Source organism: Nanorana parkeri, unplaced genomic scaffold (genome assembly GCF_000935625.1).
Source record: "Nanorana parkeri isolate BGI_ZX_2015 unplaced genomic scaffold, ASM93562v1 scaffold710, whole genome shotgun sequence".
Classification (NCBI taxonomy): domain Eukaryota; kingdom Metazoa; phylum Chordata; class Amphibia; order Anura; family Dicroglossidae; genus Nanorana; species Nanorana parkeri.
In genome coordinates, this window is record NW_017306978.1 from 23,064 (window position 1) to 49,039 (window position 25,976).

The 25,976-nt window shown below is 40.1% G+C and overlaps 1 protein-coding gene across 1 annotated transcript in view; it reads right to left on the reverse strand.

Annotated features, from left to right (window-relative positions):
• Positions 1-1,111: 1,111 nt before the first annotated feature.
• FSTL5 (follistatin like 5) overlaps positions 1,112-25,976 on the reverse strand; it is a 447,340-nt gene continuing 422,475 nt past the window's right edge. The window contains exons 14-15 of the mRNA XM_018563909.1: positions 13,524-13,648; positions 1,112-2,319 (exon numbers count right to left, since the gene is read on the reverse strand). Of these exons, the coding sequence (XP_018419411.1) occupies positions 1,617-2,319; positions 13,524-13,648 (828 nt within the window). The 3' untranslated portion in view covers positions 1,112-1,616. The remainder of the gene's footprint in view (positions 2,320-13,523; positions 13,649-25,976) is intronic.

Genomic DNA, 25,976 nt, shown 5'->3' on the forward strand with positions numbered 1-25,976 from the left:
TACTATATATGTTATGTAATCTTCTATAAAAAAAATTACACTCACACTAGTATTTTTTCTCTTTCTGTGATGCATTTACAGCTTTGTTCACTTTAACTGAATGAAAATAGGTCAATAGAATTAAAAGGGGATTGGAGAGGAATGTACATTTTGCAATGGGAACTTTACCTTAGATTGGTGAATGTGGTGAAAATTACCAAATATACCTAATACTTGCAAGGAAAACAAAACAGTATTTTTGCTTGCACATGACTGCAAGGGAAAATGCCATTGCAAAGTGAAATTTCACTTATAAAGTGAAGAGCCTCTAAAACAATTAACCCCAAAATGTCAATGTCCCTTCTATGGAGTCTACCATACCACATGTGTGGATTCACATGGGTTTCTACCAAGAAACAGCAGAGTAGGACAAGGTGCTCCGTGTTTCCTATCTCTTTTACTCTGACATTTTTCAGGCTTTGGTGTCATGAAAGAGGCAATTGCAGCCACTAAAATCACTGAAGCCCTATAAATAAGTCTTGTAGTTAGAGAAGCCACCCGGAAGTCTTCTCATTAATTACATGTGTGTAGAACCAATATTTTGATAGCAGGGCACTATGATGTTGTCATTGTCACCCTGCAATGGCATTATCTCTGAATTTCAGTTTGCCCTTCTAGAGGTATGTTAATATATAGTCTAAGTTGAAGGGTTGTAGAAGAAACTGGCACAGACAGAAACCCTTCTTGTTAAAATAATGAATAAAAATAAGTGACAGTGAGGTTTGTTATCAGCTGGGCTAGTGAAGTTTAAAACTGTTTTAAATGTAAAATTTAAATACATAAATGATATTAAAAATTAAAATGTAAAAGAAGTACCTACAAAATATTTCACTGCACAAGTTCATAGGTTAATGATTTTTGTTATTACTTGTAATGGTATGAAACAATTACCTTGCAACATCCTTAAATTAGAATACAAATGAAAATGAAAATACAAATTTTACTGAAAAGTTATCATTATGTGCGTTATACCTGAAATTAGTCCCTGAAAAATGAATTGAAAAGAGAAATGTCAAAAATCTACACAACGTTAAGTCAGTAGTGCATATCACTAGTATGTTTTTAAAAACTCAGTAAAACAAAATAATGAATGGCATAATTTATGATTTCGAACTCATGATTTATAATAAATGAAGTGCTTGGGTGTACTGCAACATGTACGGGAAATGTGTTATGATTTTCCTTTTTTTGTTTGTTTCTTATAAAATATTCCACCCAAGGCACAAACAAACAAGGGACAAGACTTAGATGTTTCTAAAAATTTCAGACATACTTTTGACTAATGAAACAGAAACATATTCTGATAATTACCCAAAATCCTTATTTCTATTCCTGGAAAACATATTTTGTATTTTTGTTTTTTTAGTCATCATTTTATGAAAACTATACAAAGTTATATAATTGTACAATTTGTGTGTAGAGCGAATTAGTAAACAGTTAAGTGCAATTCAATAAAAAAAATTAAACTTTCTGGGATCTGCAGAATTATTTCAAAATATGTAAATATCTCCAACCTAAAAGGAATAATTATTCCCACTGAAAAAAAAAGAAATAATGAAAACTTCAAGCTGCAAATCCTACGCTTCCTCAACCCAGAGGATTGTGTTGCCTTTTTCGACTTCGGTGATTTCACAGTTTAATTTGTTGAGTCTTCCATCTAAAATAAACAGAGAATTCTTAGAGGGTGTCATTAAGTATTGTCCAAAGAGGCCACTCTCTATGATAATTCGATTTTTGGGGCTCCATGGCCATTCTTCTAGCTTGACTGGTTCTTTAAGGCTCTTTATCATTTTTACCTTTCCAGATGCGAGTTCTACAAAAAGTACATCAGTTTGTGTGCTTGAACTTGCATAGACATTGTATTGATGAGCTTCTATGAATGATGATTGAAAGGCCACATCAGATATATGCAGATTAGTATGAATGTCAAATAAATCCCTAATTTCTCCTTGGACTGTTATCAATTGTACTCTCATAACTCCTTTAATATCATCAATGCTGACAAGATAGTGTCCATCTGGGGAGACATATGGGAGGCCAGTTACATCCTTGTTATAGCCAATGACAACATCAGTTACGCTGTCCACTATTACTTGTGGAAGGATAGCTCCTGTTGTATCAGGTTTGCATTGAATAAAATAATATCCCCCAAGGTGGGTGTAAGCCAAAGACTGAGGGATGCAATTGTAATCTTTTAAACTGACTGTCTTAATGTAGGACATGGTTTCCAAATCAATTTTCAGGAGAGCTGCTTCTTCTTTATGAAGGATGAATCCAAACCTGAAAGAGACGAAAGAGTTGTTTGGAAAGCAATCTAATTTCAAACATTCTCTGTGTCTTGCATTATGACAAATTAGCAAAATTATGTGAACATCAGGTAGAGATAACATTTATTAAAAAGCAATCACTGGTTTGCCTATGCAGACATACTTCTTCTTGACTTAAAACTGGTTACTATACTTTTGAATCCTAATGATGAATAGACAGTATGGGGTGGATTTATAAATGTTTCACCCAGCGCACAGCTGGGCAATTGCCACTGGATGGCACTGAGGAGCATGACAATTTCCTATGTTCTGCAGTGCTGTCTAGGGGTGTTAGTGCCATTTGAACAGCCTCCTCCCAGCTATACGTTGAGCAGAACATTTATAAATTAGCCCCTATGTTTAAGCAATGCAGTGTTTGGTGAGCAATTAACCTTGCTCAGACTTTGACCCCCATTGGCTTCAAATTTTATTAATTCTGTCTGGCTATGCTTGGTATTTAGTAGAGCATGTTACAGAGTTTACAAAAAGGATGGTAAGCTGTCAGCTAAATGATTAATACCTAAAGACTGAATGTCTTTGTTCACTGCTACATAATAGTAGGTTACAGTAGCTAATTTGTTTTATATGCTTTAAGAAGTATTGTGCTTATTAGTCATATAAGTGAGGTGAACTAAACTGACTTAAATACAAAATAAACTTCTTCTTTTTCCTTATGAGCGGATTACCTGCATTACTGTTTTTAATTCTATTTATCTTAAAATATTTTACATTTTGATTATTATTATACAGGAATTATATAGCACCAACAGTTTATGCAGCACTCTACAAAATGGAGGGAGACAATACAATTAAAAATACAATTTCAGTACAAGAGGTAGGAAGGCCCTGCTCATAAGAACTTAGAGTCTAGTAATGGAAGTTACAGACAACAGACAACACCAGACCATTAGTGCAGTTGTATAGAATTGCATCTAAATTAAATAAACTCTTGCTTCCTAGGGGCTGTTAAAACTGAAATATACTATTATTTTTCATGAATATAATAGTTAAAAATAAAATTTAGGCTTAATTTTTTTAAACTATTTACAATGGCTAACACTGACCAATGAGTCACTAAAATAAGTTAAGAATGGAGAGAGTATTTTGGTCATTCTCTTTACTCTTGATTGGCCTTGTAGGGTGTGATATGCTGACCTTGTTCCTCTGTTAGCCTATACTCCATCGCCTTTTCCAGCTCCTTCAGACCTGTCATCTCAAGGATGGATCTTCCACCATGCTACTTCATCACTGGCTTTGTAAACCTATTTTTCTGGTGCAAGTCTCCAGGGGTTTCCCTATGTTACTTTTCAGTTGGTAATGTTCTTTATTTCCTCCATCTGAAGACAGAACAACGGTTGACCCCTTGCACCATCAAGGTTAGGTGCCTACATTGTCTGTGCTTTTCCAATGTCCTCTTGCCAGCCAATATTTCCCTGTGTCATACATTTTTTGAGGGGATTACACCTGTTGCTCCTCCTGTTAAGCCTCCACTCCTAATGTGGATTTAAATCTAGCATTGTTGGTGTTACAAACACCCCTCTTTGTGACATCTCCTTATTGTTAATACCCTGTGAGGTAGCCTTCTGATGGCAATTTCTCATTGGCCAGAAAGGTTCTGAATTATTAGCATTGTCCAGCAAGGAGCACCATTTGACCTTTCATAAAATACGGTTGTTTTGAGAGCAAGGACCATCTTTTTATACACAGTGGTCTGGCACCTTCATGAAAATAACCTGTTATCTCCCTGTGACCGATTCAAGTTCACCCCATGGGGATCTCTATCCAATGTCTGGGTGTGATGAGGGTTGTCAGGGTTTACAACTTGGCCACAGCTTCTCTAGCTAGATGGATTCCCTGTTTATTATTTCAGAACTAAAAGAGGCTCTCTGACTTAAAGACCCTCTATTTCTTTGTGGATTCAATAGGTTGCTATGTAAACCTATGAACTGTGGGATGCAGTGTTTCTTTTTCCTGTTTAAATCCACTCCACTAGGATGGTGAGTGGTTCTTGGGCTTTTTTTCCATCATTAGATCTAGTGTTCAGAGCTGTACAGATGTGGCATGAATGTATGTGTTTTTATATTCTAAGTTTTATAGGTTGATGTGTGTCCCTCAGCAGATGCTAGTTTTGGCCAAAGGATTCTGCCAGCGGCTGTTTATTGATCCTCAGTTCTCCCTTTCGCCTTGAGTTTTTAATTTTGGACTGTTTTATTTTGGTGTACCTACCTACATTCGCTTCCTATGTGCATCAATGTGCCTTGGCTTCCCTTGACCCTTTTGCCGCTTAACCAGTTTTTCTTCCTTGGACCACATTTGGTGGGTCAAGGCCAATGCATACTGGGCACATTACACAAGAGCTGCAGTTTTGGAGTTGCCAGTCATCTTGCAATCACAAGTTGGCCCTTGTCAAAGTTGCTCAAATCCTTATGCTTGCCCATTTTTACTGCTTTCAACACATCAACTTCAGGGACAAAATGTTCACATGGTGTCTAATATATCCAACACACTTCTAGGTGCCAATGAAATTAGAAAATCAATGTTATTCACTTCACCTGTCAGTGGTCATGATGTTAAGGCTGATCGATGTATATCATTCTCTCTCCTGCCTTCATCCTTTTACAGCACTAACCATCTCCTGCTCATCTGAGCCAACATGCTGACATTACCTCCAAAACACTGAGGCATGTGCATTAATATAAAACACACTCCCATCTCATTTCTCTTACCCTCCTGCTTCTCCTGACTTCAACGTATATTTTAGCATATCCTTGCCCTGTGCTGTCTAACATTCACCTCCCACCCCAGCACCCTCCTTCTAATGGCAGCAACTGCAATCCACACATTCTAATTTTTCCTCCTGCTCCCAAGAACCATTTCTCCCTTCTTATTTGCCCTCTGGAATGCCAGCCCTGTCTAACAAGCTCACCTCTGTTCATGATCTTTTTATCCTCATCTTGTTTAACTTACTTGCTGTTACTGAAACCTGTCTTCAGGAATCTTACTCTGTCTCGCCTCCTGTCCTCTCCCATGGCGGCCTCCACTATACTCACTCACCCAGACCTTCACCTCCCTCTCAATCCCTCTACTCTTTTAAAGTTAATTGTATTCATTCTTTTTCTCAACTTCTGTGCCTGGCTATCCTACTTTCCCTCCTCTGAAATATCGACTATCATTCTTAGTTGCTTTTCATATTCTGACATAACACAATGGACAAATACTCCTACACACTCTGATGGCAATACGCTTAACCTCGTATTTGCCTCTGCACTCGTTTCAACCTCTCCAATGCCCCCTCTCTCTGACCACAACCTTGTCAGTTTCGTGCTACCCCCGTCCTCAACCCCCTATCCCCTGCCCTCAAGGAGTTTACAATCTGAGGTACCTTTCTCACTTGCATTCTAGGGCCAATTAACCTACGAACATGTCTTTGGCATGTGGGAGGAACATGGAGCACTCAGAGGAAACCCACAGAAGCACAGGGAGAACATGTTTGAACCTGGAAAATCCCAGTGCTGGAAGGCAGAAGTGCTAACCACTACACCAGCTTCCCACTGTGTATCTCAACAACAAAAATCTCACCCCTGTCCTGCTCTGATCTGGCCACTTCTGTCTCCAATAGCTCACTCTCATCCCCTCTCATCCCCTCTCATAGCTCAAGTGTAATGTATTCACCCAACCAAACAATCTGGACGATTTTCACTATGGCTATGTATCTGTCTGCTAATGATGCCGATCTGCCGCTTAAAGTATTGTGCAGTAAGTGCAATTAACCTGGCAACCTCTTTGACAGATTGCGCACCTCATGTGCATTCTGCCTCTCCAAAGGGGTGGGGGGGGTCATATGAACCAGTTATTTTGATCCAGCAACTCTTGTTCCAACTAGCCTATAGTCTTACTGCCTGGTTACTAGGTTACCTATCACGCTTGGTGGAGTGACAGGGTGACATCAGGCGGGTATGCCCCACCCACTTGAGCCGCCCTTTCGTTCACTCTGGCAGTGAACAGAGTTAATTGGTAGGCAGCTGGATGAATTCCTTTGACAGTGATAGCTACGAACTAGCTCTGAGGAAGGCCTCAGAATTTTCACTCGAGACACAGCAGCGGACAGGCCAGCAGTCTGTATCTCCTCTTTTTGGTATTTTGTTGTGCTCTGTGCCATGAGTCTGAAAGGTGACCTGAAAAGTCTGATGTTATTCTGATTTAAATCTTGATGTGTCCGACATCTGGATTTTATTTGTGAGTATAACCAGTTATTTATGAAGTTTTCACATGTTAAAAATTTTTTATGAGTAAAAAGGTGCTGCCTCTTGTGTTTGCTTTACACGTATTGGTAGATATGCTAGTCTGCAATGGAAAGCAGCATAAAATAATTGATCATGAAGACTCCTTTATATTAGAGATGCACCGATACCATTTTTTCGGCATCAAGTATGAGTACCGATATTTTTTTTTCGGTAAACGCGATTTCGAATACCAATACCGGAAGTCCCAGTAAGGAAGCCGGGTGGCATTTTATGACTCGCTGCATGGCTTCCTGATTAGCCAGGGCTCCTTGCAGTAGCTGCCTAACTGAGTGCACTTGAACAACTGAGCAATGGAAATCAAGGAGGTACTATGGAAGGAGGTAAATCTTCTTAGACAGAAGATGACGCTTACTAAATCTAAGGTGACTGTGCTCCAACACTCCCTATCTCAACATGAGGTATGCATTGTGGCCCTGGAATTATCTTATCTGCAATAGCAAGGGGAGTTTACTGCCCTCCAACCCAGGGTAGAAGTTGGAGAGAATGGCAATCGGCATAATCAAATCTGCCTAAGAGGTATGCCAGAGGCCACTACTGGTCACCATCTATCCAGACCCATCACAGCAATTCTGAATACCATGCTTGGTAAGCCACCACGAGAATCTCTGGAGTTCGACAGGGTGTACCATTTCCTGGGACCAGGAAGGGTGAACATGGACCATCCCAGGGATGGTTTATTGGTGCGTTGCCAATGTCCCTCCTTCTGTCAAATCTCATCTGACTATAGGCACTATGTGGTCTTTCTGTGTGTAATAAGGTTTTTTCTAAGGAATCTCTCCTTTTCCTTCGTGTCTCTTGCTCATGGGCAATCTGGCATTTCTGCCAGGATTGGATAACCCCCAATTCCAGAATCTTCCTCTCTAATTGTTTTAACACATTCACTAATAGAAACACAAAGTCTGCTGCCAACATGCCACTTCTCACAAATTCGGAGAATGCCATTCACAATCCAGACAGTTTGCCTAAGTCTCCACTCACAGAAAACACATATCAGAAAATATCAAAGAAGAGGTTTACAGATGATCTGACCAGCAGTATTTTAGTTCTCTCACCTACCAATACAGATTCACAGACCAACATTGATAACAACTGTCCAGAAAAAAAACAGGTTGCTTTTTTTAGGCATAGGACCAACTCATCCACCCAAAATGAAAAGACAAAGAAGAGGAACTAGAGGAGGCAAATGAAAATATAGCAAAAAAAGAAAGGAGATCTTCTTTGACCAATCCACTATAAAAAAATATTTAACTTGTCTAACTGTAATCCCTCCAAGGTGGAACTGTCTTTATTGAAAAAGGCTTAAACTTTGCACCCAACGCACTTTCACTTTGACTTGAACACATTTGTCCAGAATTTAACTCCAAAAATAAATTTTTGTCTGAATAAAGAGAAACATATTCATAAGAATAACCCACAAACGACTTCCATGGAAGACAATTTTCTTGACATCTTTGAACAGACAGATTGGGAGATCCTCTCTATATTGAAATAATTAGCGACCAGAATCAATCCATTCATGAAATTTGGAACCCCAATAAAATCACGACCCCTTTCAAACCACAATCAGTTTTTCTATCCTCATCAGTTCAAAGGTCCATTCATTTACACTTTTTATCATGTCACCTGCTCAGACATTCTGAGTCTCTGCAAAAAGACCCACTCCAAAAAAACATTCTAATCTCACTCCCTTGGACCTTTCTTCCAAAAAGGAGATTGTCATCAAACAGGCAGACAAGGGAGGATAAATTGTAATTGTAAAGACCAAGAAGACTACAACCAGAAGCGCTCAGATTACAATCTGACAATTACACCTGTAAAAAAAATCTCTTCATTGATCCACTGACAGAGTTTTCTAAGGACCAAAACACACTAACAAAATATGCGCTTAGTGAGGACATCAACTCCAAAAAAGAGACAGCTTTCCTATGTCCAGAAATACCCCATATGTCCTCTATTACCTTCCCAAGATTCACAAACACAGTCAGAAACATTAAGGAGGCCCCATCATTTCCAGCGTGAACAGCCTTACCATTGGCTTATCACTTTACATTGACCACTTCCTCCAACCACTCATCATAGCCATCCCTACCTACATAAAAGGCTCAGGTCATCTTATTAAGATCTTAACACATTACTCATGGGATTCCTGCTATCATTGGGTCTCGCTAGACGTCAATTATTTATATACGTCTATTCCACATAAAGTAGGCCTCAATGCCCTACAATACTACTTATCCCAGATGTTGGTACTCAATCAGAAACAGGCTTGCTTCATCATTGATTGCACCAAATTCACCCTGGAACATAACAACTTCTCTTTTTTAGGAAATTTCTACCTACAAATCCTAGTCACAGCTATGGGAACAAACTATGCACCAAGCTATGCCAATTTAACAATGAGGTATTTGGAACATATGCACATGTGGAACAATAACCCGTTTACCAAACATTTGGTTTTTCACGGGCGCTACATTATTGACATTTGGATCATTTGGAATGCTCCTCCAGAGACCATTCCCTGTTTTGTCTCACATATGTCAGGTCTAATTTTCACCCATGTCATTGATTCTGACAACTTAGAGGGTTATTCACAAAGCTAGCCAAAGGATCAGCCCTAGCTCAGTTGAACTGAAGGGCTGCTGTACGGGCTATTCACTATAGTTCGTACAGCTCCCGAAGCTGGACAAGCGGCTCAGCCAAGCCCGAAGGCTTATGCTTCGACTTGACTGAGCCGTAGTGACAGGCAAAGAGTAGCTTTGGCCAGCCGAAAGCCTCACAACTGACAGCTGGGCAGAGCCAGCTGTGATCTCGTGGCTGGCTCCGCCCATTTCCAATGACAGATCAGCGTCCCCAGGTTAGCTGGGGAAACTGAACTGTCATTAAACAATGACAAACTGGGTGGACCTGCTAGAGAAGACTCTAGCAGGTCCTGGCCAATAGGAAACAGTTGGGCGGAGCTAGCTGTCACTGTTAGCTCCGCCCAATTGTTTTCTTTTTTAAATAAATCTTTATTTCTTTTTTTAAATCCATCATTTATTTAAATTTTTTTTAAATGTATTTATTTACATTTTTCACTGATCTTCTATTCTGCTCGATACCACGGAGGTACTGAGCATAATAGCTGAGCTGAATGCCACGTTCTTCACTTCGGCTCAGTCGAAGCCAGCCGAAGCAAGCCGATGTACGGCTAATTTCAGCCAATGTATGGCTGAAATTAGCCGTACTGAGCTAAAGTGAATAGCCAAAGAGCATTCGGCTCTGTTCACTTTGGCTTGGTTATTTACTCGACTGCCTTTGGCAGCTTTGTGAATAACCCTTTTAGTCTTTCTTGATCTGGAACTTTCACATAAAGATAATTGGATTTTAACCAAAAAACACAGGAGGCAACTCATATTTACATTTCATTTTTAACAATAATTTTATATCACAGTATATTTTAGTATGATTTCCACAAGTTGATTTCTTCTACTCCTTTCCTCTCTCTCATTCCGCTATTATTGCCCATCTAATTTATGTAGTCTTCTTCTGGTACTCCGTTTGTTTGCGCCTAGCCCTATAGGGGTCAGCTTCAGTGACCACTTTGGGTATCTTGTACCTGATTCCGCCTCTGCCTATGCCCTCAGCTCCTCACCTGTCACGTTTAAAATACTCTTGCCAATAGAGTTCTCCCTTTCTTTTCTGGATTGAAAAAAGAGGTGAATTGTCTCGAAACGCGTTGCCTCCTACACAGTCTCACATATCTTTCCCCTCATCTGGTTCCAGCCACCCAGTGTTGTATTGTTTTTAGTCATTTACCACAGTTCAGGACTTTTCTGTATACTCCATACCTGTGATTTACTCCTCTATTCTGACTGGGGTCATCAACACAGTCTCATATACAGTATCTCTCCTCTAACCCATGCTTCCTTAATCGGATTCCAGCTACTGAGGGTCCCTACCACAATTTATCATTCTTCACCACTCAGTACTCACTTTGTATCCTTGGTTGTACCCTCATTTGGCTGCTTGCCCATTATACATGTGAGTGCAACATTGTTACTTTATTTTTTCCCCTTAGACTTTAGGTTAATTGCGCTAGGTTGTGGCACTCTTTCTCTTCTTTTTTGTTTCATGCTAACTGGCAGTGGCCCTCATTGACAGAGATGTAATGAGACCCTCAAATGGGTAACTTAGAATTGTGGAGGACTATCCAGCTCTCTCATTTCTCCAAGTCCCTACCAGTAGCCCAGGGGTTTACCCGTCCACTCACTTTATGCGAAAAAGAGTATATTGCTGAAGGACCCTTCAGACATTTGGAGGGGAATTTATCAAAACTGGAGCAGACAAAAACTGGAGCAGATGTGCAAGGCAACCAATCAGCTTCTCTCTTTCATTTTCAACCCTTAACTGAACAAACTGAAGAGATAAGCTGATTGGTTGCCATAGGCAACTGCTCCAGATTCTTCTGCTCCAGTTTTGATAAATTCCCCCCTTGGTGTCTGTGATGTATAATATACTGAACTCAGCGTCAAATGCTTTTATCCCTGCATGATTTGGGAAATGGGAATAAGACCTAGGTTTATGCTTTGCTCCTTAGCAGAAGGAACAAAACATTATTTTTTACACATACAACACTGATTTCTGTGTAATTTCAAAAGTCAGGCTTTAGGATCTGATACATTGGTACATGACACCACAGACTTTGCATTATATGTGCCCAGTAACTTCTGAGTCATGCTTGCATTGTTGCCAGGCTACTGGGGGCATTTTACATCTGTTCTGGTCCTGTGATGCTCTTACACCCATTTGACAAGAAGTGATACATATTTTCCAAAAATTCACAGATTTCACAATCCTAAATGAGTCAGGTTTTTTCCTGCTCCATCAAAATTCCATCCCGAGGAAAGGCTATATGAAATCAATCCACATTTGGGTAATGCTGCTAGGAGTTACATTGTGAAACAGATACAGCCTCCTTCAGTTGCCTTTTGGATTAATACAGTAAATAATTTAAAAGGATGGAGGATATTATTTCCTCCACTAGAGGTACTTATGATGCTTTTTGGCAGATTTGGTTCTATTGGACTGAGTTCTCCTCAACACAGGAATATGAGGAATTTCTCAGTGACTTGCCTACTCATAAAAATATGGACATAAAGCTGGGAGGCTTCATTACATTGTTCATGGAATGGATGGGAGTATGTCCCCTTATTGTCCCTTTGTCTTTTGCTTTCCGGTATTTTCTGTCACTGCTATTGTTTTAATTATCATTCTTTGCAGACTTGATTCTACCCTCACCATGTAGTTTTCACTTCCTTCCCCTATTTCTTACCTCTTCTGTTGATATATATTTTATATTATGTGTTGACAGTGATATTCTACTGGTCCTCTGATGTATATTGCGATGGATAGGTCTAATGCACCGGGTGACATTTTATTATTCTTGAAGATGCTTTCAAGGTTATCTTTCAGATAGACTTTGTTATCCTGAGACTTAGGCATTTTTATATGTTGTTCTTTATGGCTGATACTTACCTATTTAATTTGTCACTAATGGGAATATATATGTGGTTTGCTCTATATTTTCTGTTTATTATAGTCTTTTTTTAAGTTAAAGGTATAATCCACCTAATAATAATAAATGCACACATCTTCATCAAAGAAAAACATTTGCAATTTTTTATTTGTTTTTCATTAAGCCAATAAAGCATTGCAACCACAATTAGTGGATTGTGGGTACAATGCTCTGACTCCTGCAGCTTCTCCCTTCAGTCTCTATTCAGCAATAGGGATAGGGGGAAGAATGAATGGACGAAAAGTATGGTATGTCATCATACTGAAATCCCATTAAAAATTACAAGTACCTCTGCTGCAGTGGCTGATGGGACTTGTAGTTTCACCTTTTACAGGTCCCACCAAAGGCTCTGTCCCACACAGCCACATCATTTTCAAAAAAGAGCAGCAGCCTGTGGGGAGAAGAACCCTGTAATTTAGGTAATTGGGGGGTCATGTGATTATGTTTCATTCTACACCCTGAATTTGGGTGTAACACAGAACATGGTCAGAGAGGAAAACTGAGCCTTTAATATGACATATTACATATTAATAATGTATACTATGTTTAGCCGGCAGTCTACAGGGCTCAACTGCTCAAACTGACATTTACACACAAACAATGAGTCAGAGGAGAGACACATCTGTTATCAGACAGTTCCTATCCAAGATTTCACTGAAAGAAAGCATTCTATGGTAACCCTTTGCAATGTATACAAGATGTATATTTCTTAAATAGCGCAAAAACAATGACCCAAAGCCATCATTCTTTTCCTTTAACAGAAGTAAAAAAAATAAGGCCTGGAAATTATAAATGTATGAGTTATATTAAATGTATACTTTTCAGTAAATGGTATCATAATGTGTTCCCCTCAGAACCTATACTATGAAACATTTTAACAATTTCCGCAAATATAATATTATTATTAATAATAATAACAATGTTGTTTCTTTATTTTGTGCCCCATGTCACGTGACATATAGATGTTATACAATATTTTATAAAGGTCATTTACTCTTGTTTGCCCTTTGCAAGAAACTTGTACAATGCCTTTAGCTCTGTTTACTGGAATACATTAAGTATGTATGCCCTTTTAATCAATACTAACTATATGATCTCCTGACATTTGAAAGAGTTCCACAATTATGAGTAAACATTTTATTTTATAACTTTAGCTTTATCAGTTTGTTAGCTGTGCATCCATACTGGCATTTAATTTAAAAGAAAATAATGATGGTTTTGTTATAGAAGAATTTTAATTTGAGACTTCCATAGGAATCAGATACACACTCATTTATAACACTTATCTTTTTCTGTTAAGATTAGAGCTACTTTTTGTACCTGATATGATTAATTATCAGTGTTGTACTAGGAATGAAAAAGTCATCAACTCTGTCAAAATGCTTTCCAACTGGCTGAGTATGGATGGTATGATGTGAAACACTTCCACTTGCTTGTGTAATAACCTGCAAATATTAAAAAGAATAAATAAGAACATACCCATCATAAAAGTATAATGCCATATTATAGCCAAAACATCATGATAAGAAAGAAAATCAATTGACTATTTTCCTTGAGCCATGTTGTCCTGGTTGTATACTTTGTTTATCTAGGAAGCATACATATTATTGAGATAACTGGCAACAATAGAGGTAACTTACATCCTGGAAAAATGTAGGTGTTGGCCCCTGCAACCAGTTAGCTATATCATTTTTTATTTTGTAACCAACAATAAAGCAGTTTCCTTTTTCTCCATTTGTTTTGCTATCAATCTGTTCTTGTAAATCAGTTTTCATTGTTTCATTTTCTTTGTTATTGTTGTTTCCCTTTTTCCAATTGTCACATTGTAAATCAAATAAGTTCTTGCATTTTAAATAGTATGCCAAAATCTCAACAGCAAAATTCAGCTTTTTTGTTTGACAACTGCATAAATTAAAGTGACACTAAACTCTGGAGTTAAATCTTTAAAATGCATTCAAGCACATTAACTATTAACAAAAATGTATTTTATTTGTGTATCACTCGGCTGTAGATCCTCAAATCATCTCTGAATTTTTGCTGACACTGTCCTTCCTTCTGGAGGGTAGCTACTTTTGCCCCCCATGGTCCCTGTGTATTCTAAAGTAACCACCACTCCAAGAGCCCTTACATGATGGACTACAATTCCATATTTAGTTTACCAATTTGTATTGAGACTGTAGTCCATCACGGTAGTGTGTTTTCAGAGATGATTTGAGGAGCTACAGCTAAGTGATACAGGTGATACAGGAATAAGATACATTTGTGTTAATAGTAAAGGTACTTGAATGTATTTTTTAGATTTAACTCCTAAGTTTAGTGTCACTTTAAATTGAGAAACAACAAAAAACTATTTTGAAGTATTCTTTAAATCAAATATTTGATCACTAAAAAAATAAAGACAATTACAGAGAACTACACATTACATAACTGGTCAATTTTGTTATAAAGCACACCACTGGGCTCCTGAAATCTGACATGCAAATATCAACCTGCCTTCCATGTCAAAAGGCTGTCCCAACATCCATCCACCCCTTACTATTGGTTAACTAGGGTGCCTTCATAGCAGTTGGAGTGAAGTAAGACATTCGAGGAAAGAGGTGTGGCCCCAAAATCTTCAGGAGGACATCTGATAAAAATTGTCATACTACAGTATTCTCAGGGTTCAGGTAACATCTGGCATAAATCAGAGTGCTGCTGCCATTTAGGATTCCGGCCACCCTCTGCCTTGATTCCACTTCAGTGAATAGTAAATATGCATTTCCATCATCCTTATCTGCATTAGGTTCAGTTAACAAAAGCTGGAAGCAAGTCTACCATGCTAAAAAAGGAAGTGCTGTCAGGTAAAAAATGCAGGTGCCTAGCAGGGACAGAAGCCTCACAATTGTGTCTGAACACAAAGCTTGGCTGCTTGCTCTATTATAAAGGTCTGCCACTCATTCTATTTTTTGCATGGAAGGAAGAAGAGAACAATAAACTCATTAAGGCTTACCCATTTACATTACACTATATATATACTGTATACAGTATATTCAGTACTGTGCAAAAGTTTTAGACAGGTGTGAGAAAATGCTGTAAAGTAAGAATGCTTTCAGAAATAAAAGTGTTAGCTTATTTTTATCAATTACCAAAATGGAAAGTAAATGAACAGAAGACAGATCCAAATCAGATCAATATTTGGTGTGATCACCCTTTGGCTTCAAAACAGCATCAATTCTTCAAGGTACACTTGCACACAGTTTTTAAAGGAATTCTGCAGGTATGAAGTTCCAAACATCTTCTGTGGATGTAGGCTGCCTCAAATCCTTCTGTCTGTTCATGTAATCCCAGACAGACTCGATGATGTTGAGATCAGGGCTCTGTGGGGGCCAAACCATCACTTCCAGGAGTCCTTGTTCTTCTTTACGCTAAAGATAGTTCTTAATGACATTGTCCCAACCCACTTTTTAACTATAAGGCCAGTAATGGGGTGTTTAATCCATATACTGTATCCCCATTTTTCAATAGCAATTTCTCAGTCAGTACCACATCCCAAAACGTGATATTTGGATACTACTAATGCAGTCCCTGTACAAAATATAGTATAGTTTAGTACAGTATTTAAGAACTCACGCTTTTGTGATGAATTGGTGAAGGCAGATGTAGTCCCCAAGAGTGGGGGTCCTATTCAGAATGTCTTTTGTAGTAAGATAAAAGACGCCCAAACTGGGTTTGTGCCCAGTGCAACACAGTACTTAAATTGGACACTGTTTAGCATCCTCATAAAGGGTCTTTATTTGACATCAAAGACTTCTTGTGGTGCAGTGGTGTATTCTGGTTTGGGGCTGCCCTAGGCAAGGCAAAAGTCTCCCCCACAACTAAATTTCCTCCACTCCTTCCTGTTTAATACTTTTTGCGTAACCTGTCAGTTGCTGTATCCAGTGCACACACTGAATCCAGCTTTTGACATCTTCCGCTATTAGCATAACAGAAAAGCTGTGGTCTCAGGGGGTCTGTGCAAGATCTGTGGTGGGCTCTGCAGGGTCTCAGGGGAGGGGGGGCTTTGCAGGATCTGTGGTGAGCTCTGCGAGGTCTATGGTGGGCAGAGCCCCCTACAGATCCTGCAGGGACCCCCTGAGACCCTGCAGTCTGCCTGATCTCAGGGGGGCTGTGCAGGATCTTTGGTGTGCTTTGCAGGCTGCAGAGCCCCCTACAGATCCTGCAAAGCCCCCCACAGATCCTGCAGAGACCCCCTGAGACCCTGCAGCCTGCCGGATCTCAGGGTGGCTGTGCAGGATCTGTGGTGGGCTTTGCAGGCTGCAGAGCCTCCTACGGATCCTGCAAAGCCCATCACAGATCCTGAAAAGCCCCCCTGAGACCCGGCAAAGCCCTCCACAGATCCTGCAGAGACCCCCTGAGACCCTGCAGCCTGCCGGATCTCAGGGTGGCTGTGCAGGATCTGTGGTGGGCTTTGCAGGCTGCAGAGTCCCCTACGGATTTTGCAAAGCCCCCCACAGATCCTGAAAATCCCCCCACAGATCCTGCACAATCCTGCAGAATCTATGCTGGGCCCTCCCCAGCACAGTCGTTCTACCTGGCATGAGAAACCCAGCCTCGGTGTCCAATTGTCGTAGCTTCGCCACCCAACTGGAGCCTCGGTGACGCCTCCCGCCTCCACCATCGCCGTCTCCTCTGTTGCAGTCTTCGGCCCCCACCTCTTGCATCTCCGCCCCCATCTCCTCTGTCTCTGCTCCCTGCCGCTCCATCCCCGTCTCCTCCTACTCTCCCGCCCGCCGCTTCTTCCCCGTTCACATTAGGCAGCCAGGCTGCCGGTTTCTGTGCAGCCAGTCTGCCTAAATGTTTTTTTAGGGGGTGCATTTTTGCTGCCCCCCTGTTATCTGCCACCCGAGGCAAATGCCCCTGCTTAAGTGCCCATGTAGTCTTGTCATTTTGTACAGGAGAAACATATGTATGATCTTACAACTTCATTTCAGTTGATTGTGTACCCACTTCGAGACATGAGGGTGACCCTGAGAAATCATTGCTGACATAGGAGGCTATGTGGATTAAGCACCTATCTACAGTACAGTGCATATAGTAAAATTAGCACCCTGAGGAAATATTGCTGACAGAGGAGGCTATGTGGATTAAAAACCTCTCTGCAGTACAGTGTATATAAATAGTAAAATTAGCACCCTGAGAAATCATTGCTGACAAAGGAGACTATGTGGATTAAGAACCTCTTTGTAGTACAGTATATATTACAACTAACACCCCATCGGGTCAACTTTTAATGAGTGAGGCGGAGCTCATTGAGCTCACTTCAAGAATTTTGCTCTGTGAAGACATCTGTTGGGGGGGGGGGGGGGAGGGTGCAGCTACTTTGTAGTGTTTTGCATTAATGGCATGTGAACAGGGACAAGCTATGCTGAGCTTGCAAGACATCAGCAGCAGGATAAAACAAAGGATAAAAAAATGTAAAAAAGGATAAAAATGTAAAAAAATGTAAAGATGGGTTTACATCTACTTTAATAGACCAGCAAGTATCTGAACTCTACACTAGCTTCTTTTCCTATTCACTTTATCAGCCGCAATCCCCATAATGTCCCTATTACAGCTGAAGCACATTGTCATTATGGCTTCTATGACCTCCCCTTTTTATTTTGAGAGGAATGGCTTATCCAAAAAACCCTTATTGGCCCTTTTAGGGCTAAATCACACCAGCCCCAGTGCGATCCGGCACGATTCGGTTCCGGAACACACTGGATCGCATCCCGGTTGGCTCACTGCATTCTATTGCGGGAGGGGAGTAGTGGTGCATTAAAGTCAATGGCACCGCAGCCATGTCTCCCGGCCGCAGTGCAATCGCCCACACTGGAACACGTGGCACATGCAGCATTGCACATGCATGCAGCATTTTTCTGACCACACCAGACCGGCACCAAATTGTGCTGGAACACACTGGGGCTGGTGTGAACTAGCCCTTAAGCCAACTGACCTAAGTTCAAAGGCCAGGTTGTGCATTATGGTTACAAAAAATGTAGTCTTGTAAATTCCTGCATTAGTTCCCCAGAACCATGAACCCATGGTAGAAGTAAACCCAAGCCTCATATCTACTAGTGATTAATGGCATATTATAGTATGCTGTTCAAGCATTTGTAATAGCCAAATAGCTATACTATAGCCATGATAGGTCACTTTTATGTGTTATTATATGTACTTTTATATAGTGTACTATATTAAAGAAATATTTAAGAATTGCACAATGAAGGAATAGTTCAATAGATTTCTGCCTTGTTATAGTGGGCAAAAAAATACTGCTTATACTTTTGTTTAGCTTAATGGTCATAGCAAACACATGCTTCACATGATGATGCATTAGGAATGGCCAGTTAATGTCTCCCATGAGTGCAATAGCCTTTGCTGAATCTGTACAATAACTATTATATGACTCATAATACGTTGCTTTTTTATGTTACTTTTTATGAGGTTTTATTATTTCAACACAAGTGAAAAAGTAACGTATATACTCGAGTATAAGCCGAGATTTTCAGCCCATTTTTTTGGGTGAAAAGTGCCCCCCTCGGCTTATACTCGAGTCAGCGCCAGCGCGTCACTATTCTAAGCAGATTATAGATCTGCTCACTGTTTGCATAAAAATTGCCTTCACAAACAACGTTGAGGGAGTTGCAACCTATCGACCTGATATACATGAACATTTAGTTTAGGATGTGCAGGTATACTGTGTGTGTGTGTGTGTGTGTGTGTGTGTGTGTGTGTGTGTAAAATATATATAAGGCAAAAAGGAAGTTTTGATGACTACTATTCAGAATCACGAGTAAAAGACCTACTGCAGCTCTGCAGATAATTCACCGAGATAAATAGACAGTACTCAAAAATCCTACACAGGTGCTGTAGTAAAGAGGAGAATTACACAATAAAAATACTAGTGTGTGCCTAAGATATCAATTGTAATTACTTCAGCATAATCGAAGAGTGCACAGAAATATTGAAAATCATATATGTGTTCCCCAGTGTTAAATACGCTGTTAAATATATTTTTTTATGTACAATTCCATTTTGCATCTTTCACACTGGAATATTATCATCAGGTTTTTTTAGGCAGGCAAGGCAGGTGTAACCAGTAGTAATGGCAATACACATACAGGTGAAACTCGAATAATTAGAATATCGTGCAAAGTTCATTTATTTCACTAATGCAACTTAAAAGGTGAAACTAATATATGAGATAGACTCATTACATGCAAAGCAAGATGGTTCAAGCCGTGATTTGTCATAATTGTGATGATTATGGCTTACAGCTCATGAAAACCCCAAGTACCCCAAATCCACAACCTCAAAAAAGTAGATTATTACATGCAATCAATAAAACAAGGATTGTACTTAGAACAATATCGGACCTCTGAAAAGTACAAGCACGCATATGTACTCAGTACTTGGGTTGGGCCCCTTTTGCAGCAATTACTGCCATTACTTTTACACGATATTCTAATTATTCGAGTTTCACCTGTAATACTGGTTATATCTGACAACTCAATAATTATGAAAAGCCACTTATTATAGCTAGATTTTGACTTGTAGTTATTGGTATGGCACTGAAAAGTTAGCATTAATTATTTACTAAATACTCAGATTACCTAAGGTTACCATGCGTGCTTTTAAGGCATATGTGTTTTTATAGCATTTGACTTTTTGGGTCAGGAAAATGCAAAACTGGTGCAAAATTATTCATGACACATAGGTCACAAATAAACAAAGACGCCTTTGGAGTGTAATGTTATCAATTGAATGTTCCTAAATGAGAATGTCAAGTGTATACTAGACATGTGCGATTCGTTTCGTTACGAATCGAAATTCGTACAAATTTTCCTGAAATAGTATACTTATCTCCAATTGTAATGAAAAGCTTCCAACTATCTTTTAAAGTTGGCTGGCAAGCATGGAAGAACAGCTATACAATATTAAGAGCTATCGCTCAAGGTGGACATAAATCACTATTGACAGCCATGGATGCCAAGGCTACAGGGGATCCATCTTTGTCCAAACTACACAAACTAAATGTAAAAGAACCTGTAGCTGCACCACCATTAATTCTTTTATTTTTCAATAAACTTTATTTCACAGGGAACCATGCATTACAAATATTGCCATCTACCAGACCCTGCTCCTCCTGGGCAGCAGGGCCCGGTGGATGGGCATTGTTTGAAATGCACGGCAATGCCATCATTAGCACATATATACACTGAGTGGCCAGATTATTATGACCACCCCATCAGTACTTCGTTGGGCCACCTTTTGCCTTCAATACTGCTGCGATTCTTCATGGCATTGACTCCACAAGATGTTGAAAGGTGATGCAAGGAATCTGACACCATACCTGATGAATAGCACTGTGCAGTTCTGTGAGATTTGATGTTTGTGTAACCAGCTGCCTGATGGCTCTTTCAACTTCGTCACACAAATGCTCAATTGGATTGAGATCTGGTGATTGTGGGGGCCACCTAAGCAAGGTAAATTCTCCCTCATGTTCTTGAAACCACTCCTGCACAATACGAGCACCGTGGCATGGCGCATTGTCTTGTTGGAAGGATCCATCTCCATTGGGATACTCCATCAACATGATAGGATGAACTTGATCAGCAACGATACTTTGGTATGTTGTGCTATTCAGACGTTGTTCCACACGAATTAAAGGGCTCAGATCATTTGAGAGGATCCCTGATTAAGATCTGCAGTAATTTGATGCACTGTTGCCCTTCTATTGTCTTGTACCAGTCTTGCCACTCTCTGTTGCCACAGTCCAGTCTTTAAACACTTTAACAACAGCTGCTCTTGAACATTTAATGAATTCTGCTGTTTTGCTGATACTCGCTCCATGCTCCAACAATCATACCACGTTCAAAGGCTGTTAAATCGCGTTGTTTACCCATATCTTCAGAAAAAAATCACTTCTACTGTCGTGGTAAACAACCTGCTTCCCTATTTATAATGGTCTGGCCCTCTATCAGCTTCAGCGCAAAATTATAGCTAATTTGCCTACAAACGTCAGGTGGCCATAATAATCTGGCCACTCAGTGTATATATATATATATGTTATAAATACTTCCAAATGTTATAGGTAGCAGAATTATTTGTCATGGTTGTGTGCATGTAGCAACAAGACGGAACTTGCTTTCTCAGTCTGTCCTCATAGGAAACAACAGAAATGTAATTCCATTTTTGCTTAATAATAAGCCAATGGAAAACACAGAAATGTGCAGTAGCCCATAAACACAATCAGATTTAATCCTTCAGGATAAATGAGTTAGAGCAATAAAATAAGTTTTCAGACTTATTAGTACATTGACCATGACCTTCTTAAAGTCTTTCTGAGTGGTACTATATATACTGTATGTATGTATGTATGTATGTATATATGTATATATATATATGAAATAGAATATTTAATAAATAATTCCCATTAAACAAAATAGCCTCATAACTCGTCATTCATGGCAAAATGCTATACCGTCTGTAAAAATCAGTAGTGAGTTGGCAGTGGATGAAAAGTAGAGGCCAAAAATAAAGTTTACTTTTTAAGCCTTTGACTGCCAGTGATGCATTGCTTACAATATGGTGGTACTCTCTGCTAGGTGGCTATTAACATAAAGAAAGCAGAACTTCCGGTCCGGCGCCAGATGGAGTAGCGGTGTGTAACAAACCTCCGTCGCCGCCACATCCACTAACATCTCACCTGCACAGAATCACCCCATGAACGGGTCACACTCGCTGCCTCCCTGCTCCTATGGTGTCATGGACAAGTTTGTGGCCCGATCCCTGCCGGACCGTCGCTGTCTCTCCTCGCCATCTAAATGTTGGATGAAGACGAAAATTGTATCGCCGATATGGAGGATGCGGATGAGTCAGCTCTACTGCCCTCACAGGCCCCCATTGACTATACACAACTGGCGGCCACTGTGGTAGCTCATCTGAAGGCAGATATGGGTGCCATTATAGCGGACTCCATAAAGCAGCACATGGGGCCTATCACGGCGGCCATAGAAGCCCACACATCCAGGCTGCAGGCTCTTGAAGGCTGCATAAGCAACCTAGAAGATCATACCACTCGATCTAGCGGGTCACAGGCTGAGGACCAGAAATCAATTCAATACCTACTAGACAAGGTTGTTGACTTGGAAAACAGGTCCCGCAGAAATAATCTCAGGATCATTGGGATCTCTGAATCGATCAAACCTACAGAATTGCAGCATTTCTGCTCATCCATTATCCCAAAAGCTATGGGTATCACGTCCCACTGCCAGGTGGAAAGGGCCCACAGAATAGGACCCCTCAAGGAGTCTGATAGGCCCGGCCAGTCATCGCCCGGTAGCTAGACTATTCCGATAAGCATCACATCCTGCAAACCTACAGGATGCAACGCCAACTGTTTGCGGGGGGTCACAAGTTGCTGCTGTTTGCGGACTATTTGGCCGAATTGTCCAAACTACGCCGCTCCTTCCACGAAGTGTACCAAACCCTTATCCACAAATGTCTCAAGTTTGCCCTGGCACATCCAGCAATCTTACGCCTGACAGATGCGGAGGGTAATCAAACCCGCTTCACATCTGCTGTGCAGGCCAAAGCATACGTGGACAGACATCTGTCTGACCCCCACGCACACTCCAACTCTCCACTCAAGAGCCCCCCACGAAAAAAGAAGGCCTGATTTTCTAAGTGTCCTGTGCCCCTTTACAGTTTTATATGGTCCGGCTGAGCAGGCGGCCATATTGCACTCAGGCCCCAGGCTGTGCGCCTATTGTTCCGCACTCAAATGATCTGTTCTTCCTTTATTTTTGTTCCTATTTTCTTCTTCGCTAAGAGACTCTTCTACAAGTGACGGGGAAGTTACCAGTCTCACTACCACCTTGGCATTCCTAGAGGTGTATCGTACTCCCCTCGGCCACGTCACCAGACACCACCATCTGGAAAAAAGGAAGTCACTGACAGGTATGCATTATGGCCTGATTTATTTTCATTGTTTAGTTCATAGACTTTGCTCGCTCCAAGTTCAAGACGGAGGTTTGTGTTCCGTCATGTGGTTGAAGACAATGCTCCGTATTCAGCTCCTCGCCATCACCATCTACTGGACATTCATCAGTACCGTAGGACTCATAAACCAGGGTTTTTGTAATTGACTCCTCTAATTTTGTGTCGTCCCATATTAAACGCTGGGGCGAATTCCTAAACGTATCAGTAGCGGAGACGATTTCGATAGTGGAACAGGGGTGGGGACATGTGCGGAAGGCCGTAATAAACTAGTCTTGGCATGTAATCTACTTCAGAGTGGTGCACAGGGCATACCACGCATTTAACATACCTGCAAAGACTACTCCCTTCAAATGGTTGATAGCCTGTCCAAAATGCCAACATCCCTTACCAGAAATTACGCATTTACTATGGTCCTGTCCCCACATGCAAACTTTAACTCCGATCCCTACCTTTCCGCTTAATGCTCCTAGACAAACTTGACACGAAATTCAACCAAACACGTACCAACAGGTTTTTCACAACTTGGACGGCTTTTGCGGTGGCGGAGTTATCGCCACAACAGCTGCGAGACTTGATGTCCATCTTTTGATTCTCCAAGTGGTACCTCGAGGGGAAACTTACTAATTCCCTAGGACCCCTAGACGTCCTTTGACTCACCCACCCACGTTCCCAATATTGCATATGCATTTCCTACCACCCCCACATGTCTGGGGTGTATAGTGAACCTGAAACACCCTTCCGTTACCTCTATGGCGAGGAGATTGTCTTCTACTCACGGTTCCATACTTATACTTATCTCCCTAGAAATATAACATTGTTGTCACACAATTTCACCTGCACATTAGTGATATTACTTGTTACTATTACTAATTATTTAATTCGCTCTGTTATATCTCGCTTGATATGAACCGATGTATGTATTTCAATGGTGCAATCTGTTTATTGATACCAGCATCTAAGTTGAACATTGTTTGTACTAACTTGTGATCAATAAAATATTGACATGCTAAAAAAAACAACCCATAAAGAAAGCAATACATCATGGCAAGCAAAGACTTCTAGCAGAACTGAAGCCACAACTTTTTCTATCTTTTGGATAGAGTAAAGGGAGTTTTATTACCTCTGACAGATTTTAATTGTCATATGTGTTCCATTGGAGAGATTTTCCTATACTTCCTGTCTGATAACTACAAGAGGAAGTGAAAAGAAAGAGAGGCAAATCTCTGGTGGTCATTAGGATAACCAGAACTAGTGTCCCCATTAGAAGACTTTGCATATAGAGTATTTCTGTTTTTATGGCAACTCAAAGTGTTGGGTTTTCTTTCACTTTCTCTTTCAATGATAATAGTCACCAGGCAAAGAAACCTTTTGCTGAAAGAAACAACAATTAAAACCTGACAGGTGTTCTAATCCCTCTACACTCTAGCCAAAACCTAAAAAATAAGTTTTGACTTCAGTTGTACTTGATAAGAAATTTGTAGTAGCAGTTCGGAATTTTTACTGAAGTTTATATTAAAATTTTAAGTGGTGGTTCTACTTTTCCAGAATATACCATATTCATTTTAAAAGGAGATAGGTATTCTACAATAGTCGACTCTTATAGACCCATATCTCTTTTAAATTGGCATTATAAATTACTGGCTAAAATAATTGTGAGTAGGATTCAGAGATTTTTGCCTGCAATAGTGACTATCCACCAACTGGGCTTTGTGCAAAATAGACATTCACAATTATTTTATGTTTAGATGTATTAGGCATGGTTAAATAGTATTTTGGCCAGTAGGGCCTTTGGCCAGATGTTTGCCATGTATGTTCGCTACATCTACTCCAAGCCTGTCACAAGGCTTTTGATAAATGGTCAACTCTCTAATCCACCAAACATGCAGAAGGGCACCTGAAAGGGCATCTCACCAATTCTGTTAAACTTGGCATTGCATCCTATATTGAGATTATTGGAGTTCTTGCCGGACTTAAAGCGTATTATATTTGGAAGGACGAAGGTGAAAATTACTGCTTTTGAAGATGATTTATTACTATACAATTCTAACCTACAAAATGGCATTGCCTAAAATATTCTCCCTGATGAATATCTATGGGCATGTTTCAGGATATTCTATAAATCTGGAGAAGTCAAAAGCTTTGTATCTGGCAAGGAGTATTAGGCCCAGGTGGCCTAAAAATGTATCCTTTTCTATGGTGAGAAGAGAAGATATCTTAATTGGGGTTTATATTACTAAAAAACACTCATAAACGTTATAAAGCTAATGTCCCCGCAGTGTTGAGAGTGCTCTTGGAATTGTTGGGTAAATGGTCCCATCTTACTTTAACATACTGTATAACATTATATACTCTTGCAGTAGCCACTAGATATTTGAGAGATTGGATCCATGGTACGATACATACTGGATACATACTATATATGCATAGAGAATGTTTACCTGAGGAGGTCGTTTTAAATCCTCTAATTATAGCTGGCCCCAATGGAATAAGCTTAGAGATAGATATCAGTTAAATAGCCACTCCTCATTGTGGCTTCCTTTTTGGGGAAATTTAGATTTTCTCCACGCTTCAAGAAGTAAGCTTCTCAAGTAATGGGCAACCCAGGGATTGCAACAGTTAAGTCCCTTAAGTCAAACTATTGATAATAAGTTGTTAACCTGTGCAGCCGTCTCAGAGTGATTCCCATTCATGAAATGTGAACTACTTACCTATATGCAGATACGTTCTTTTGTAATACAAACTGGCTAC